Source organism: Grus americana, chromosome Z (genome assembly GCF_028858705.1).
Source record: "Grus americana isolate bGruAme1 chromosome Z, bGruAme1.mat, whole genome shotgun sequence".
Taxonomy (NCBI): Eukaryota; Metazoa; Chordata; class Aves; order Gruiformes; family Gruidae; genus Grus; species Grus americana.
Genome location: NC_072891.1, coordinates 29,960,511 through 29,978,274, shown reverse-complemented (window position 1 = coordinate 29,978,274; position 17,764 = coordinate 29,960,511). Strand labels below are relative to the sequence as shown.

General features: G+C 39.1%; 1 protein-coding gene across 3 annotated transcripts in view; it reads right to left on the bottom strand.

The window, feature by feature from the left end:
- The window catches only part of DOCK8 (dedicator of cytokinesis 8), a 95,628-nt gene that overhangs the window by 18,293 nt on the left and 59,571 nt on the right, over nt 1-17,764 (bottom strand). For 2 of the 3 annotated variants that reach the window (XM_054809975.1, XM_054809977.1), the window contains 11 exons: nt 15,692-15,805; nt 14,519-14,674; nt 11,581-11,720; nt 10,821-10,990; nt 9,023-9,168; nt 8,121-8,303; nt 7,342-7,477; nt 6,667-6,754; nt 3,954-4,050; nt 2,563-2,697; nt 580-732 (listed from right to left, as the gene is read on the bottom strand). In XM_054809975.1, coding sequence (XP_054665950.1) covers nt 580-732; nt 2,563-2,697; nt 3,954-4,050; nt 6,667-6,754; nt 7,342-7,477; nt 8,121-8,303; nt 9,023-9,168; nt 10,821-10,990; nt 11,581-11,720; nt 14,519-14,674; nt 15,692-15,805 — 1,518 coding nt within the window. The remainder of the gene's footprint in view (nt 1-579; nt 733-2,562; nt 2,698-3,953; nt 4,051-6,666; nt 6,755-7,341; nt 7,478-8,120; nt 8,304-9,022; nt 9,169-10,820; nt 10,991-11,580; nt 11,721-14,518; nt 14,675-15,691; nt 15,806-17,764) is intronic. The other variant, XM_054809976.1, reaches the window with a different exon arrangement.

Here is a 17,764-nt window from a genome sequence, read left to right as displayed (position 1 = left end):
GAAGTAACAACTAGGGAAGAAAATGCTGTGCAAGATCAGATGCTATCCAAAATGCTAATGCATGTCTTTTTGTGCTAGAACGTTGTGAATCTACATGCACAACATAAGTATTTTGTTCCGTATGTGTGCTAAGAATCAGAATCTAGTTCTGAGACCAAGGGGGTAGCGAAGAATTCCCATTAATACAAGCATACAATAGTTCTAATGAGGTTGTAATTGCATTAGAATAGAACTCATCTAAGTTTAAGTAGTTCTGACACAGGAATGAAAAAAAAAATGAGACAAAATGAAGAGTATGGCTTATGCATGGCATCAGAGGCCTAACGCTGTTCCATTTGAAGATGCATTTACAGATGTTGCAGAAAAAGTCACATTTTCCTAAACAAAATCATAAAAAATAATTAAAACTACTTTCCCCCTACACTTCTAGCACTTCTTCTAGCTCAAATGTATGAAACAGCGTAACATATAACTATTTATCTGCAGATGCATTCCATTTGCTATAACAACTTCAATTCCAGTTTCAATTGATCACAAAAAATGGCGTCACAAAACATACTGCTGTTCTTAAAATCTTACACTGGTAGAGCTGAAGCTGTATCTCATCAGGAGATAAAGAGTGGCACAGGCTTGAGTCCGTGTAATATCTATGCTGCTGCTACAGTGATGGAGAACTCTTTGACACAGGTCAGCACACTGTTCGACCTCCTCTTCAAACAGGAAATCTCCAAACTAAGGGAGATAGAGAAGAAAACATTCATTACTCTCACTTCTGGCCATTAAACCATCATTACTTCAGTGCACAAAAATCACAGGATTCAGACAAAGACTAAAGTTTGCAAAAACTACATTTTATACTTCTTGTTATTTGGACTTCTGATTCCTGTGATGCTATAGGTTCCATTTTCAAGCTTTTCTACAGAGAAGAAGGGTTTGAAACTAGTCTTTGTGTTTTGAAAAAGAACAGCAGAAAGAGAATAAAAAATTTCTGAGTCCCATGGCTCCAGGAGCTTTTGAAAACATCAAATATTGCAAAATTCTTAGAAGCGTGGAGAGTTGCTATTTTCAGAATACATAATGGTTGATGAAACATGCAAATACTTCCTTAAGCATAAGGAGCAATGACTAGATTTTTACATCAACGCCCTACCCTTCCCCAGCCCTCCAGTGTGTTCTTCCTCCTGCGGTGTCCCACAAAACTTCCATTGCCCAGCTTTCATGCCAGACCCTCCTTTGCAGTGTCTCCATAATGCACCTAGCAGATAACAAACCCAGGGGGCAGGATGTGTGTCCTAAGAAATTCTCACTGTAGACAGCATAGATGCACCAGTACCATATGTACATACAAAGGACTGATAAAGGTGTGTGAGAAAACACAGGATATTATTTCTCATTTGCAGGCCCATTTCCCAGTTCTTAACCTTTCTTGACTCCATTATCTCAATGTTTTATGTCTAATTTATATTACGAGCCTGCTGACACAGGGTAGTATCATTTTTGTTTGTAAAATAATATCTATATACCTACAGTGTAATACAAATAATTGGAATGATTGCTTCACAAAATGCAGAACTGAGTCAGCTTAACTAGAAGATCTATTTCAATGAGAATAATGATTGCTTCCCAAAATTCATTATTGTAATTGGAAGTTAGCTTTCAAAGATAAAGTACAATGCAAACATAATCATGAATTTCATAACTGCTCAGATATCTACCCTGTAATTAGGCTTTGTCAGCCAATCTGCATTTAACAGCAGATAGGCATTAATTGGACAGAAGTATCTTGTTTGTTATTCGCATTTTAGAATAGTTTTGGGGAAAAAAAAAATTTAATGGATTTTTCCTTTGTGGAACTGCTTTTATTTGCAGGAGAATGAATCTTGAACAGATTTTAGAGTGTCCTCATGAAGCACCTAACCCATTATGACCCATATTATAAAAATGTTGGGTTGAATTCTCTCCTCATATACATTTTGAAATATTTATTTTATTGGTGATACAGAAATGAAAGAGAGATCAGGATTTGGCTTAGTTTTCAGGCAGAATGAAGATGAAATCTGCCAACATCTTAGATTCTACTTAGAATTTTGGAATCTATCTTAGAAGTAGAAACCTAGAATGATCCCCCTGATCTCTGATGAGTTAGCTTTGACTTTGCTGCTGCCCAACTGGTTGGAAACTAGTCCTGATGATAAAATAATTTAAATCTTGCAATGCCTGGCATTGAGATTCCTAATTAAAAGCAGAATATATTTGAAATATAATGTGTGGCATTTTTTACCTTTTTATTAGTAAATCTTCTACATTTAAGAGTAGACTGCTAAACCCACAAGATTATTTAGAATCAGTTATTCCATCTTGTGTGGTCAATGAAATAACCTTGCAACAGCTGTAGAAGTCCCTTAACATCCCTATAGACAGGCATTTGTATTTAAATATGCAAAACATATTTAACGAATGCCAAAGGAAAAGTAGTAAGTGAATGCACACAGCTCTGCTCTAAAAATGCTGCTCTAATAACTTGACTGGAAGCATGAATACAGAAGTATGTCACAAGCATACCTTAGCAATGAGCGCTCTGAGTGTAGCAAAGCAATGAGTCAGGTAAGTGGTGCTCTGATCACAGCCAAGAGAATTTACCAGGACCTTCAAAACTCCTCCCAAAAGATTATCTCTGCACTCTGCTGCAAAGCTTGCCTACACATGGAGGAGAAAAACAACAATAATTGCATGAGGTAATTCAGCAATGAACTGGTGTACAGGAACTGAAGTTCTGCTCTCCTGTCCATGAGACACATTCAGGAGTTTAGAGACTGCAGTTTTTTCATTTGTTAATATCTGCTTCAGAGGAATTTCAAAACATTTTTGTAGTGATCAGGAAGACAGAGGGGAAAATGTCCTATCTGCAGACCCTCCAATGCATTTTCAAGCTCAGCCAGCTTCTGCAGTGACTCTTGAAGCTTTGTCCACCTTCTGTCCAATCTTCCATGTACCTTGGATCAGGAAGTGATCCTGCGGTGAGCAAGCACCATGCTTCCCCTTGCCTCCTCATGCTCTGATTTCCTGGTAATATAGGCTAAATAGGCATACTGGTACACTTTGATCAAACCCACAACACAAATAGTGGGGAGACTAGGTGCTATGAATGGTGTCATGCAAAAATCATGCCTAGTACTACATGAGTCTCGTAGCTAAATGCTTTTTTGCTAACAGGTTTTCAAGAATGAAGTTTTCTCCTTGCTATCTATGAATATGCCTCAGGCTCAAACAGTAGTATTCCAATACCCGTGAATTTGGAATGTCTCTCCTAAACCAGGAGACGATGTCTAAGCAGAGTCACTTGTCTTGGTTCCACTGCTGTCAAAGGACCCATGAAATTTTTCTGCATCTGACTCCTAGAAGTTAAGTAAGTTCTGCACATCACATTGCTCTAGGGGAGCATATCTTTTTTTAGAAGGACTCCATGCAGGTGGAAAATACTTTCCTGCACTGCATGGTCTGTGAGAGTCTCACAGGATCATACTTGCAAGTATGACCAAAGGCTAGCCAGAAGTCCAGTTCCAAATTACTAATATCTTCAGACACATTCCTAGCATAAATGAAGGTTTTTCTTCCTTCATCCTTTCCAAACGCCAGGATCATAGTAAGACAGTGGAAATGGCTTTCAACGTCTACTGACAAAAAGGTGATAGATTTCCCTTTCATTCGCAGTAGTGTAATGCCCTACAGTAGAAGGGGCTTGTGGCAACAGTGTAAGGCAGGCAGCAATTTCATCTTTGGATTCATTCTTCTTCATCTTTTTTTTTTTTCCCTTCAAGATTATACAGGTTTACAGAAGATCTTTAATTAAAACATTTTGCACTGCCTAACTAACAAAAGGAGAAATGAGTCTTGCTTCTACTGGCTTCTGAGGGAGCAAGGATTGGTACCAAGCCAGCTCTGCTGTTTCCCACCTGGATGATGTTCTCTTGCATATCAAGAATGATCAGGTTAGCTTCAGTTGCCAGGTTTCCACTGATCAGAGCTTCTTGATCCAGCTCAGCTTTTGTCCTGCAAAAAGGAGTTCTAATTAAAGCACACAGAGGGTACCCCAAGAGTCAGAAAACCTGCTCTTTAAACAAAGCCAAAATACAAATTATACCATTCTGAACAATTCTGTAAGGGCAAACAATGAAAATAGTGTTCAGAGGTGTTTCTTAAGAACTATGGAGTCAGATGAGGAGAACTGATACCGTAGTACGGAAATCTCAAAGGAGACACCTGAAACTAGGCCTCCGGATTGTTCAAATAGATGCTTCTGCTTCTTTAATAACGATATGTGTAATGGCTACTCTGCCCTCAGTATCATGTTCTATTGTTGTTGTCCTGCTTTCAGCTGAGATAGACTGAATTTAATTAAACCATGACAATTGTTCAATAAGCTATACAGCAATTTCTGAATGCATTGCCTGTTGCAGAACACCAAAACCCAAAATGGGATAAAAGGCAACTGATCTAACACTTCCAGGAAAAAAAAAGTAAAAATAGCAGCCTTGGGCAAAGGGGAAATTGCTTCAATGCCCTAGCAGCAGTATTTAGTGTAGGCAATTTAAAATGTTCATTCTTGAGACTGTTGACAACTTAAGATAGCAGGTCCAACAGCTGTGGGGTCAATACAGCAGTGCCCCAGGCCATTTCAGAGAGGACTGAAACATTTGTATAAAAGACAGAAGGTGGTGGTAAAGCAATGCATGATACCCTCTCAGGTGAGACTTAAGGACAAGGTCTGGAACACAGCTCCTCTGCAGCTGAATGCTCTAAGCATAGGTGCAGCTCCTAACAAAAGTATATTTTCAGAGATCCCTTCTATGCCAGAAGCACAAAGAGGAGGCTTTGTTCTTTTTCCTAAACTGCTCAGAAAAAAGCTGTTGCATGGCCAGCGCTTGACATTGAGATTACAGCTGCTCTGACTTGGGCCAGAGCTCCTAAGGTGCATTTCTGTGGCTGGAGCAACACCCTTACAATCACATTTCTGAGTGTCTTCAAAATCTGAGGCTTTTCTGCTATGTTCATTTACCTTTTCTGCCCAGTGGAGTCTTACCCAAAAAGAAAACCAGAAAAGTAAAGTCAGGGCAGTCATATGGTTATTAATTACAATGACTCAAAGCAATGAAGAACAGAAGGGTCTGCCAAAAGGCTGGTGCTATAATCAAGCCAGAGATCGCTAAATGTGAGTAAGAAGTGAACAAATTAAGCAAACAGCATAGCCGTTGGAATGATTTCCAGCAACCACTCAGCCTTGCATGTTAACCATGCTGACTGGATCCTTTCTGACACCACACGTAGCTTGTAACTGCAACTACAATCCCAAAGCATGCTGGACTCAAGGAGAAGCAGGCTGAGTGAGGCTGAGTGGTGACCTGGGCAAGCCTGCTGTGCCACATACTAACTGCAAGCGCTGTATTTATGGGATGTATACACTAAAGGGATCCAAAACCAATGACAGCAAAGATCTTGCATACCACAGTGATGAACATTGGGTACAACAGAAAGGCCTGGACAACATGCAGAGTTTTTCTTATGTAACCAGAAGTTTTATTTTAAGTGGTTTAACTGAACTACTGTGGAGAGATATTGCAGAGCTGCTCCTTGAGGACTCTTTTATTCTGATTTCAATGAAACTGGCTGGAAGAAAGCAAGCTGCTTTCAGCATGAAATAAAAATATCCACACAGGATCTGCACCTCTTCCAATCTAGCATAGAAGGTGGATTTTTTTTTTTTTTAAGTTTGGATAAATTCCAAATTAACAATCCTGTTTTCAAAAATGTATGTGAGAATCATGAATGAGTCATTGGCTACAACAATTGTAGCTGCCACACAGCACAAGCCAGTGTTCTCAGTTCAAATTCACACATTTTAAAGGATATCATGGGAACTCAAAGCAGCTGGACTGGTCAGAGGTCACTGTGTCTATCTGATACACTGTGGCCCATTTAGGTAGTCAAAATTCAAGTAAGTATCTATGGATAAATGACACATCTCCTTTGCTTACAGAAACTCAGCACATACCACATGAAAATGCTGTTAGTAACACAAATAATTCCTGAAAAAATAGTTTTCCATAAACCTAGACACTGACTTGTCTACTAGCATATAGTGCTTATAGGGTGAAATCTACTGAGACATCATAACTAAAACCTGCAACAAGAAAAATATTTGCTGCAGAATCATCTTCCCCTACTCCTGCTAATGACTCTTCTCAATTTTAACATAGTATGTCAAACCCAGCTCAACTGATTTAATATGGCAAAACTTACACCACAGTACTGTATACAGTGAGGAGCCATAGCAACACCAAAATACATGTTGTAGCAAGCCTCTGTGGAGTATTTGATACAACTTTTATCAATAACTAGTGTTTACCACACTGCTAATAAGAAGGAAAAAAAGTGTAGATTACTATTTAAACTTCTCATTCAAGTATTTGTGATTTCTTTGTTGTGTCATAGCAAGAGTTGGATACTTCTGCTACATAAACATTTTCTATTTCATTTTCTTTCACAGAAGAGGGAAAGCATTGAAACTGATGATTTTGTAATAAAACATCCTAGGAAAAAGAATAAAACATAAAACACCCAAACATCTTGGTTCTAATAAAAGCAATATATATTCATTAAATGACTTACTTATCTTGTCTCTCATTTGCCTGTCGCCAGTGAGTCTGCTCCTTTCTCCAGCGCAGGTTTTCATTTAGCCCCGCTGATCTGTCATTCCCTAAAAGTGCAACATATATCAGTGAGATTAAAGCAAAAGGGGACACCTGAAGTCTGATAGTTCACCAAAAGAAGGAGACGTATGTCTGTAGCAGTCTGTCAGAACTAAACCCATTCAACTTCACAGCCTCAGGGCTCTAGTAAAAGGACAGGACCCCATAAATTTTTTCATCTACGATTTTTAGAACATTAGCTTGCTTAATGTCTTTGAAGACCAAAACACAAATTATTCCATTTATTAAATGAAACAACCTTTTTTTGCTATGAACAATTTGTTCTTACTGATAGTTTTGACACCATTTTTTGGGTCTCAATTAGACACTAACACAATTTCTCAGAATGTCTTAAAATTTCTTAGTTGGCCTCATATCATTCATCTGAGAAGAGCTCAGTCCTAGCTACACCTTGGATAGTTGAAAGCTAATGATATTTTTTTCAAAACCAAGAAAGGTCTGCAAGGGAAAGGACTGTGGGTGAAAAATATAAGGATGAAAATGGGGAGTGCGCATAAACCCCAGCAAACTCATTTATGCCTACAACGTCTTGAGATCCTCTCACAATACAAGGGGGGAGAGGGGTATGAAGTACCAGCTGGTATTCTGCAGCGCTTCATCATTTCTCCTCTGGCTCCTTCACCTCTCAGTAAAGCCTCTTCTAATCGGGCCTTAACATCTCGTGACTTCTGGAGTGCTTGGGTGCTAACTTTATCTGAGCTTTGTTTGCCCTGAAAGTAAAGTTAAAGCAATCAAGACCAACACCTCCATCTTTGGACATGAGTCCAAATTATATTTTCAGAACCAGACACAACAGGAGAAATCTGTAGAGGGGGCAGAAAGCAATGAATATGATTGACTAATATATAAAGGCTAATTAAATGTGGCAGATGAGGAAAGAGGTAGTATACATACTGCTAATAAACACAAATATGTAGCTCAGTGCTACAGAGAGAGAAATTAAAGTTGAGAAAGAAGGTTATTTGATCCATTTCAGAGAGATCCTGTCAGAGAGTGGAGTCCTGGTGTCCAGTCCCAGCTCTTAACTAAAGGGTCATCCTTAGTGTCCTGTCCAGTACTTACAGGAGCTGTCTATATGTTGCCCACCAAAAATAGCCTTCAAATCCCCAGGAAAAGGAAAATAATAAAACAATTTAAACCAACATCATAGGACTTCCTCAAAGGTTTTGGCTGCATTTTGCTCGAAGGCTTGTGTCAGTTATTTTTCTGAATTATTTTGTCCATTTGTAGTATAGATTAGACAAAAGCTAATTTAACAACTGTGAATAACAAATTTCCCCTGGACAGCCAGAAGGTAAGGGAAAAAAATTAAAACCAAAACAAGACAACAAAATCAGGCCATGTTTCACTTACCTTATACTCAAAGCATGAGACACAAATGAAGAGGAGGTCTAAAATCCTGTTCAACTGCATGGATGGAAGGTCTGCAATCCATTTCTGTATTAGATTCTGATCAGCATTTTTCATGATCCAGAGGTAACAGATCAAAAGGTTGCGAGTAGTATCAGGACCTAATGTGGCACTCTGTCTGTATGGCTAGTAGTACATAAAGTATATGTCAGTCGAAAGAAGAAAAAGAAGACGGAGTTCGTTCAGGTGAAGTAATGTTATTTCAATTTCAGTGAAATCAAATCTCAAGATTGGACTTCAGTAAGTTTAACTTCTTCCAGGTTATACTGATTGTATTTTTTGAATGTATGTGTGTGTAATTAGTGACAGGACTTGTTGTATGCATGTGAAAGACAGAAAGAAGCACAAGAGCATTGTTTGCTAGATGCTTCTATTTTGATTTCCTTATAATAACGTAGAAAAAGAGTCTATAACTGCTTGGTCCCCTCTTGCCATGCAGTTGTGTCAGCCAAATTGTATAGAAGATAAAAACAACCATGAAGATATATAGAGAAAAAAAAGGATCTTGAGCCCTAGATCCATGGATTCAGGTGAGACTGGGAGGCAACAGGAGTCATAGTGGCATTTGCTGATCTGGAAATCAGCAAACTAGGTTGGGTGTGGAAATGGAAATAGGCAGATGGGAGAAAACGTGGAACTACTTATGGTAAAGGAGTAATTAAATGACTAGAAGGGAAGAGGAGGAGATGACAGGAGGAATAAAAGGCATTCTTTGGGGTTGGAGGAAACAAGAAAACGCAGTTTCTCATGACTGTAGTTATCAGTGGCAAGAAAGGGTAAAAGGAGAAAACAAAGAAAGAGGAAAACAGATACAAAAAAGGAGATTGGCAGAGCACTGGACATACCAGGGACACCAGAGATATTCCAGAGCTCCGGAGGTTGAACTGATTTCCTGCAATGGCAAGGGCCACATTTTGGTTGATTGCACCTGCAGACTCTTGTTCTTCTTCTGGGTTTCCTGTGCGTCCCTTTCCACTGCGGGCATCTGAAACTAGATTTGAAATATCTCATTGGAAATTTAGGAGCAATCCAGTTGTTGTTGCTCACATGTCACAGTCTTCCGTTGGGCTGTAACCTAACAAAACAATCAGCACCTCCATCCCTGAGACTATTGGTCTTGTTGATGTACCAAGCAATGACAGAGGTGCAGCATTAGCAAGACAGATTGCAGCCATCTGCAAAGGCTGCGAAATTGTTCAAATAAACACAAAGAAAGGAGATGTGTCCAATAAACTGCAGGTATTCAGAGAAGCTAAATTAAAAGCAAAGGCAGTAATGAACATGAGGTTGTCTCTGAAATTCAAAGCTAAGTCAGCACTTTGTAAGACTTGGAACCATCCAGTTCCAGTCCATTTCAGGCAAGAGGATCAACGCAAAAGCCATATGTGTGTTTGGTGATACTCAACAAAGTGTGTAAGTCTGTTAACAGGTGACAGAGCCAGTATTGCCTGCTGGCTAAAGAACAAGTTTAATTTTAGGTATCTAGCTGATTCCATTCCCTGCTAGTTCTTGACATCACTTTCAGCAAATAAAGTTATCTATACGTAAGTTTTGTAAAAATCTCCTCTGATTCTGAGTGTCTGTTAAGTGTTTTGCAAGTCCTGTTTTTCAGAGAAGCTGAGTGACCAGCCAGTCCCAGTGTGTTCAGACTGAGGTCAACAGCCTCTTGTGACACATACTCAGAAAGAAAAAAACTCTAAAATCTAGCCATACTGGTACACCTGGGCTTCCTCATAATGTCTCCTTTTCATTTGTGGTATAAGGATAATATTCAGATCAGAAGAATGGGGTGAGATCTGATTAGCCAATGTATAATAAATGCTTCCATGCTTCCATCCTATTAGACTGAAAGTGCTAAATAATACTTTCATAGTATAAAGGTTTTTGTCCAGACATCTAAATGAAAAATATTTTCAGAACCAGTAACAAAAGTATATTCTTCAAAGATTATACCTTTTTTTCTTTATAGCCTTTATTTTATTTGTGTAAGTGAAATGTAGTTTTCCAAGTAGCAGAGATCTACTACCTTTTACAAAAAATGTGAAATAGCTACTTTCAGCAGTATCATATGAACACACATGTAGCAAAATGCAAGGAAACAGCTTAGATAATGCTATTTTAAAAGGCTTGATTATGTAGAGCAAAGTTTATAGTTATGATAGATGCTAAAAATATATTTCCTGTGTGATGATTACATTTGCCCAAGATTAATTTTGGTATCATGTTAATAGCACTAAAGAGCAGCAGAAAAAGATAAAAAGAATACAGTCCAATTTCTTTAATTGTGATGTAACACAGTGTCAGTCTCAGTCTTGTTTTCTTCCCTACTGTCTGTTAAACATATCTACATCTCAATATTTCTCACAGATCTTGCAGGCTTTATTTGCAGGATCATAATAGTTACACAAAGAGATAGGCAGGAGTACTTACAGATACATCTCTAGTCTATCATTTGCTCATGAAGTGAGGACACTGAAGTTTTTCCTTTCTTTAAAAATCCAGTTTACTTCTAAGTAAAGAAATATTCAGCCTTACTAGACTGTGGGGAATTTCTGCACTTAGCACGATCTCTTTTATGTTTGATAGATTGTTTAGACAAGTCGCTCTAAGAAGCTGAAAAATATAAAGGGAAAAAGGTCTTACTTGTAAAATCATGGAGTTGTGGCAGTGAATCCAAAATGATACCAACCAAAGGGAGGTAGAGAGCTGCAATTTTAATCTTCACCTCTTTTTTTGAGCAACGTGGGTCTAGGTCATGGGAACTCAGCAGGCTAAGGATAGCACTGACAGCTTTTCTTTGCACCTTGCTAATCCTGTTAATGCAAAAAACCATCCATGAGCTCCATTAATGGGTCATCCACAAATTATTTATAAATCAAAGATTTAAGAAACAGAATGGAGGTGAAAGAAACAATATGCCAATATTCGCTTGATAATCTCTTCCATTCTGAGCAGAGGCTCATGTTCTTTGCAAAAGATAGCTATCTTACATCTCCAAGCCACCTCACCACAATCAGAGTACCCAAGTATTTCAAACTTACCATAAAAATTCAATAAGACGAAGAGAGGTTCTTAAAGAAAAGCTTCAGACTCTGGTCAAAGGTTAGCTAAACTCTTAAGCTCAGACAAAGGCAGAGGTGTTTTAGAGAGAAAAGCAACTGAAATTTTAAGTTGTGTTCTCAATTCATGTATTTAGCCAACATTACTGCAACAAATAGCATACTTTTACGCACTGGAACCAACATACTGCAGATGAAGCAATGACTGGGTTATTGCTATGTTACAGAGTGACTCACTGAAAAGAGTGGGGGAAATAGGACTGCCCTGGAATGAAACTATGACCTCACCAAGAGTAATAGTGTGACTCAATCCCATTCTAAAATCTGCAAACTGGGATACTCACCCCTCGCTGTCTGCGTCCAGTGCTGCTGCCAATTCAGTGAAAAGTAAGCCGGTCAGGAAGTGCTGCTGACGGTATTCGGCTGAGAGGTCAAACATACCAGCAATTTTCTGGTCCTGGAAACTAGAGCAGGAGCTAGAGTTCTGCAGAAGTATAAAAGAAGTGTTACAGAATGATCACTGAAATCAAAGCTTCTTAAAGAGGTTGTAGTCACAGTCCATGTAGCTAACAGAAAAACTCTACTAGAGGAAAAGTACAGACTTTGAAAGAAGGTTGGACATTTTGGATGAAAACATCTGAGTGTGAAATAAAAAGCATCTAGTTTCAAATGAGTTGCTTGCTAGGATGCAATCTCAACCTTTTCATTCTGTGTAAGCAACTCATTTGACATTTTTTGAGATGTAAAATTCCTACACTGTATTAATTAGTATGGACAGGACACAAAGTCAGAATTTTCTCCATGTTTACAACTCTTCACATTGCTCCTACTGTTGCAGAGCAGCCATCAGGCATCATATAGCAAGAGGCTGCCCCTACATTGAGAAGGACCTTGATGTCAGAAGCTCTGCGCGGTGCCTTCTTCAGCATCCGTGATGTTTCGCATGGAAGTAAGGTCAGGAAAGACATGCAAACAGGGTTTCCTTTCACCCTGGAAATCCTTGGCTGAGCTTGCTGGCAGCTGGCATAATTTAGAGCAGCCTTCAAAATGCTGTAACTTATGGCTATGACTGATATACAGCCAGCCCAGGAATGGAAAGTTGCTGCTATATATGTGTTGTGAACTTCTTAGCTTCTCCAATCATAGGTCTATGCCACAGGTCACTTGGAATGTTTTTGTCCCCTGATCGGGTGAGCATAAGTCTTAGACTCTACTCCCCAGTGCAGCTACTGGGGTTTATGAGTCCAAATTTTGCTTCTAATTTATATTCTTCAATATTCTCTCCCAGTATTTCTGCCAGTCACCTGGGAATAGTCCCAGAAAAAAAACCACATGAAGTAGCAGTATACCACACTGTGGCAGCTGTCTTCCAGCATACTGGGTCAAATGAAACTCATGTCTTTGAGCAGCCCCATATTTTGGATTCATATTCTTAAATCCACTCCCATTTCAACCTCAAGCAGACAGGCATTGGCTGTACTATGTTTGTGTGGAATAACGTTTAAAATGTAGAGTACCCAGTTAAGTGAATTTGGCTTCTCTCCAGGAATTCCAAAAGATTTATTCACAAGGCCACATTTCTTACTGAAAATCTAACTCTAGCTGGGCAGCACTCCCGCAGACAGATCAAAATTACTGCAAGGGTGGTCAGCTAATGTATTAAATCATCCAAGGGCCACAAAAGCCTTACTGATTTGCGCAGGTTGCACTTCATAGGTTACTCCTAAAGGAGAAAAGAGTTGATGAAGTTGCTTGAAGGAAAGAATGATTAAACTGGTGTCTATGCAGCTCTGACTTGCTAGAACTAGTTGCAAGAGCTATGCTGAATTCTTTTTTTCCCCATAAGCAGAAGAGTCCCATTTCTAATTCTTTGGCATCCAGGATTAGCATTAAGCAAAACTATTGAGAAACCCTGACTCTAAAAGACCTTCATGCTTTGCTTTTAAGACCAGGAAAAACTTCAATAAAATATTATTTACTATTATTGACCTGTCAGAACCCTTAAGGTGTGAGATGTAGCACATCTTAGCATCCAACCAATTCTTTGGCAATGACACTTGAAAATGAACCTGTGAATTTGAACTACTCCGTTACTCAGAGTGTTTTTGTACACACAACCATTCTTAGGCTCAGTTCCATTCCCCTCCATCCAAGGACTATGGCAATTATAGGGCACTGCACTGAAATGTTTCATCCCAGTCCTAACCTCTGCAAGACCACTGAGGTGGGAAACAGGCAGGCTAGCACCCTTTGCGAGGAGGTCTGCCCCATGGTAAAAGCAAGATACCATCTAAGTAGAACGTAGAGAAGAGTACAAGACTGTAAAAAAATAGCGTGTGGCACACCAGACAACAATTTCTTTATTGAATGTGTTTGTGAACTCCATGCCCATGATGATGGATGGGAGGTCCTGACATTCAGGAAGTCTAGAGTTGTGTCAGCATCAGGTCAAGTCTGGAAAAATGTGCGTGTAGTGGGAATGACATCCTGGGAGAAATGAGAAGTGATGAGGACGAGCATTCACAAAAATTGTGTGGAGAGTCTACTTAGGATACCTGAGTGTTTCCACAAAGAAAAATCATGAAGTTAAAATAAAAGGGAAAACATTGTCCAGAAAACACAGAGAAATCATTGGCAAAGTCATAGCATCATCTGTACCACTGGGGTGGGGAGGAACCTAGAACAAAGAATGCTGTTATTTAAAAGGAAAGCATGATCCTGCTCTGAACAACACTAAAGCTCAACAGGATATTGATTGCATGACTCCATGATTCCAGGATACTGAAAATGGTAATGTTTTAGTCACTAACTTATGTAGTGGTAGCATCTACATCCACCTGGAGAACAAGAAGTTCAACTAGAAGGCAAACACACAGAAAGTTTGCTGTGCACTGCAGCATGTCATAATTCTCCAAAACAGATATTGAAATACGTATTTGTGGTTGAGTATGGATGGGATAAAGGTGTGCCTGTAAATTAGCCTTCAGAGCCATGTTCCTTTTAGACCTTGTATGTCTGCCTTAACAGTCACTTTCCGTTTGCCTGTTTCTAGAGGGGCACATATCTGTGTCATGTTACGTCTTAACTTGTGTAGACGCAGTTTTGCAGTAGTACTGCCTTAGCCTTTATTCTTCTGCCCTTTTCTTTCAAGGAGGAAGTTGTTCTCCCTGATCCAATAGTGGCTAATTCTAACCTAAGTATCTGAATACAGAGCAACAAAAGTCTTTCTCTACATACGTGCTTCATGTGACGTTCATGCAATATCATCTAATGGATGCCTACCTGGGAGGATAAGGAGGGAGAGGGGGATGCTGGAGCAGACGCAGAGGTCATGAAGAAGAGGTTCAGATTGAGGTAGTGCTCGTGGCTACAGAGAATTCTCAGGAACTCCAGTCTCATGGAAATCAGGGTGGAGAGTGAATTCAGCTTGTTTGAGAGCTAGAAAAGCAAACAAAAAAAAGTGTCATGTGATGGGTGTGCACTATTTAAATTACCATGCAGTGAAATATCCTGCTTCCTGAAACAGAAATAGATGAATAGCTGAGCATGCATTAAAATGCTTACTGGTTCCCTGTACTTAACTAGTTTCCATCCCTTAGCTGCTCTTTGGCAGTGGTGGTGTCTCTCTCCCCCCTCCCCAGCTGATTTACCAACTTCACAAGAGATAATCAGTTGTGGGTTTTTTTTCCTCTCAAAAGGAAAACATACAATATTTTTTTTCCTTTTGCATAACACAAAGAAAACTCTGCTGAGTCTGTGGTAAATGCATAAAATGTCCTGCTAGGCAAGGCAGAGCATCAGTGGTCTTGTCATTTCCCTTCATATCAACAATGACATCAGTGGAGTATTGCACGTACTGTAGGAAACCAGGATGGTGGCCACCTTGCATTCTCCCACTTACCATCAGCTGACAGAGGGCCTTCCTTTGGCAGAAAACCCACAGCAGGTATATCAGGTCATAAACCAGAAGGAACACTTTACCCTTCAAATACAACAATTTCACAGCAACATCTTGCATCATCATTTATTTTTAATTTTGGGAGGCTTGTAGAACAAGAAAACAGAGATGGATCATTTTGATTGAATCCCCCAAATCTAAATAGTGTCCTCACAGCGGTGCATTGGAAGAGTCAGAGACCAAAAGCTGCTCTGTATGGTCTGCAGACCCTGCTGCTAGGGGATGTAAAAAAGTAAGGGAAGAAAAGTGGTTCCATGGATGCTCTGCAGCAGTGCAAGGTATGACATTTCTAAAAGAGTCTTAACCTCCACTCAATTTTTTTCTGCAGACCACAAATCAAAAGAGGTTTAAAGTCTCTGCATATGCAATAGGAAATAGGAAATTTACCTGGCCCTTTAATACAGCTCAAAGGATCTTGATGGATAAATGAATCAAACAGAACACAACACTGGACTGGCCATAAGCCAAATGCAATCCCGATCATGCATGGTGCCTACCTGATTACAGTAATGTTTGATGAGATTAAACACAAATCCTCGGTCCATTAAAGAAAGAAGATCATACAAGAAAAATGCCAAGCTGATATTAATTTTTTCTGCTTGCTCACTTTCCTTTAAAAAAAAAAGGAAAAAAAAAGGAATTGCAGTTATGATGTATAAAACTTATATAAAGGTGGAAGACTTTTTAGAATCATTAAGAAACAGTGTAGGGGACAGGTCCCAGAACCATCTCATGGAACGCATTGGACAAGATTTTTTCAGTTCTCCATTTTACAGGGTCTTGTTAAAAATATACAGAATCACTCCTCTAAATTATTTCAACTGTTGTAGATTTCACAGGGGAATATCACAGGATGAATGGGTAAGTTTATCTACACAAACCTTTGGGCTGACCACAATGAAACAGAATTTGACACCTGTTATGAATTCCCTATGGGCTGCAATCCTGCATATGCTTTTTTTTTTTTTTAATTGAAACTTTAACATTAGAGAATGCTGGTTTAGGTACTTAAAACAGGAAATATTGTTTTCAAATATTAATAAAAATTTGCATTGGCTCTGCTGATGGAATGCCAAGTATTTTGTTTAGAATTTTTAAATGTAAAACTGATAGTAAAAAAATACTGGTAAGATAAATCTGTGGGTTTTACCATTCAGCAGCTAAGCTCTTGCATGCTTAGAATTGGACTGATTACCAGAGGTACGCAGCCCCCAAGTAAAAATCACAAAGAACTTCTCATGCCCTCTAAAATGAGGCTACAGTTACTTCAATCACACCAATTTAAATAGTGAAATCTCAGTAGCATATGTAGCTCACCAAGAGCAATTTGTCGAGGTGCCTGAGGGATCCGCACATATTTAATGCTCAGAGCCCTCAGGTGGGTTCACTGAAGACTGACAGAGGAGCTGAGTGAGAAAAATGTTGTCCCTACCTGTGTCTCTGACTAGTGAGAACAAGTGTGCAGCACCTCAGGGTAGTTATGATTTAATTTTTAATTTTTCAATCTTTATGTTGCTGTTCAGATATATATATATATTTGCTATGATCTGGAATTTACACAGTAAAACATTTTTCTACTGTGAAGAAAAAATTAGTTTTCCACTACCTTATTGGGTAGGCTAAAACATGCCAGACATATCACTGTAGAATCCCAGGGCAATCTGACATGCTCAACCATGTATTGAAACATAGTTTATTATTGCTTGAATTTAAAAATCAGACACACATTACCTACTGCTGCTCTGCACCACTAACCAATGGCCCTAATTCTGCAAACACTGCAGGTGGATTTTCATACATCATCAGGTTCTATATATTCACTCCATCAAAATAAAATTGAATTAACAGCCTATAAAACTCTGTGTATTTCTCATTAGGAAGCCATAAATACTAATCTCTTGGCAAAATGTACAGTTTCATTAAAACATTTTTAACGTAACAAATTTTTATTACACAATGTATTTTTAAAAAAAATCACTGATGCCTTAAATAAACACTTCTGTGGAAAGGATTCCTCTGCACGTGGCTATCACAGAAGCACACCAAAGGATACAGCAAAGGGTAAAGCTTCAGGAACAACTTTTTGGTGGACAGTGACAATCACTTCTGCCATTCTCTGCCCTCAGTTGTCTGGTTTTGGCACTTTCCCAGTTTCTGCTCCTCAACAGCACAGCGGGGCACACATGCAGAAGATGATGAGGAAACTGAGCGGGTTGAAAAGTGACCCAGTAGGCCAGCTCTCCAGCCTGGTCTCCCGTGTGGCAGAGCACACTGCTGGGCTAACACGCTGCATTTGGCAGCTCTGAGGCGTGAAAACAAGTTGGTTGCAACAACTGAATGAACAATAGTTACCCAGTGCCTAGATGTGGCCTTAACTTTATTTATTGGCCAGTGTGGAGTGAAATCAGTGATGTAAGCTGACAGTATTAATGTTAAAATATAAATCACATTTTGTGATCCTTTCAACTGTATAATCTGCTATACCAATGCAACTTGTTAAAATATATCAGGAGAAAGAATTTAATGGGATTTAGGGCTAAGTTCTTGTCTTTAATTTTCATATGGCCGGT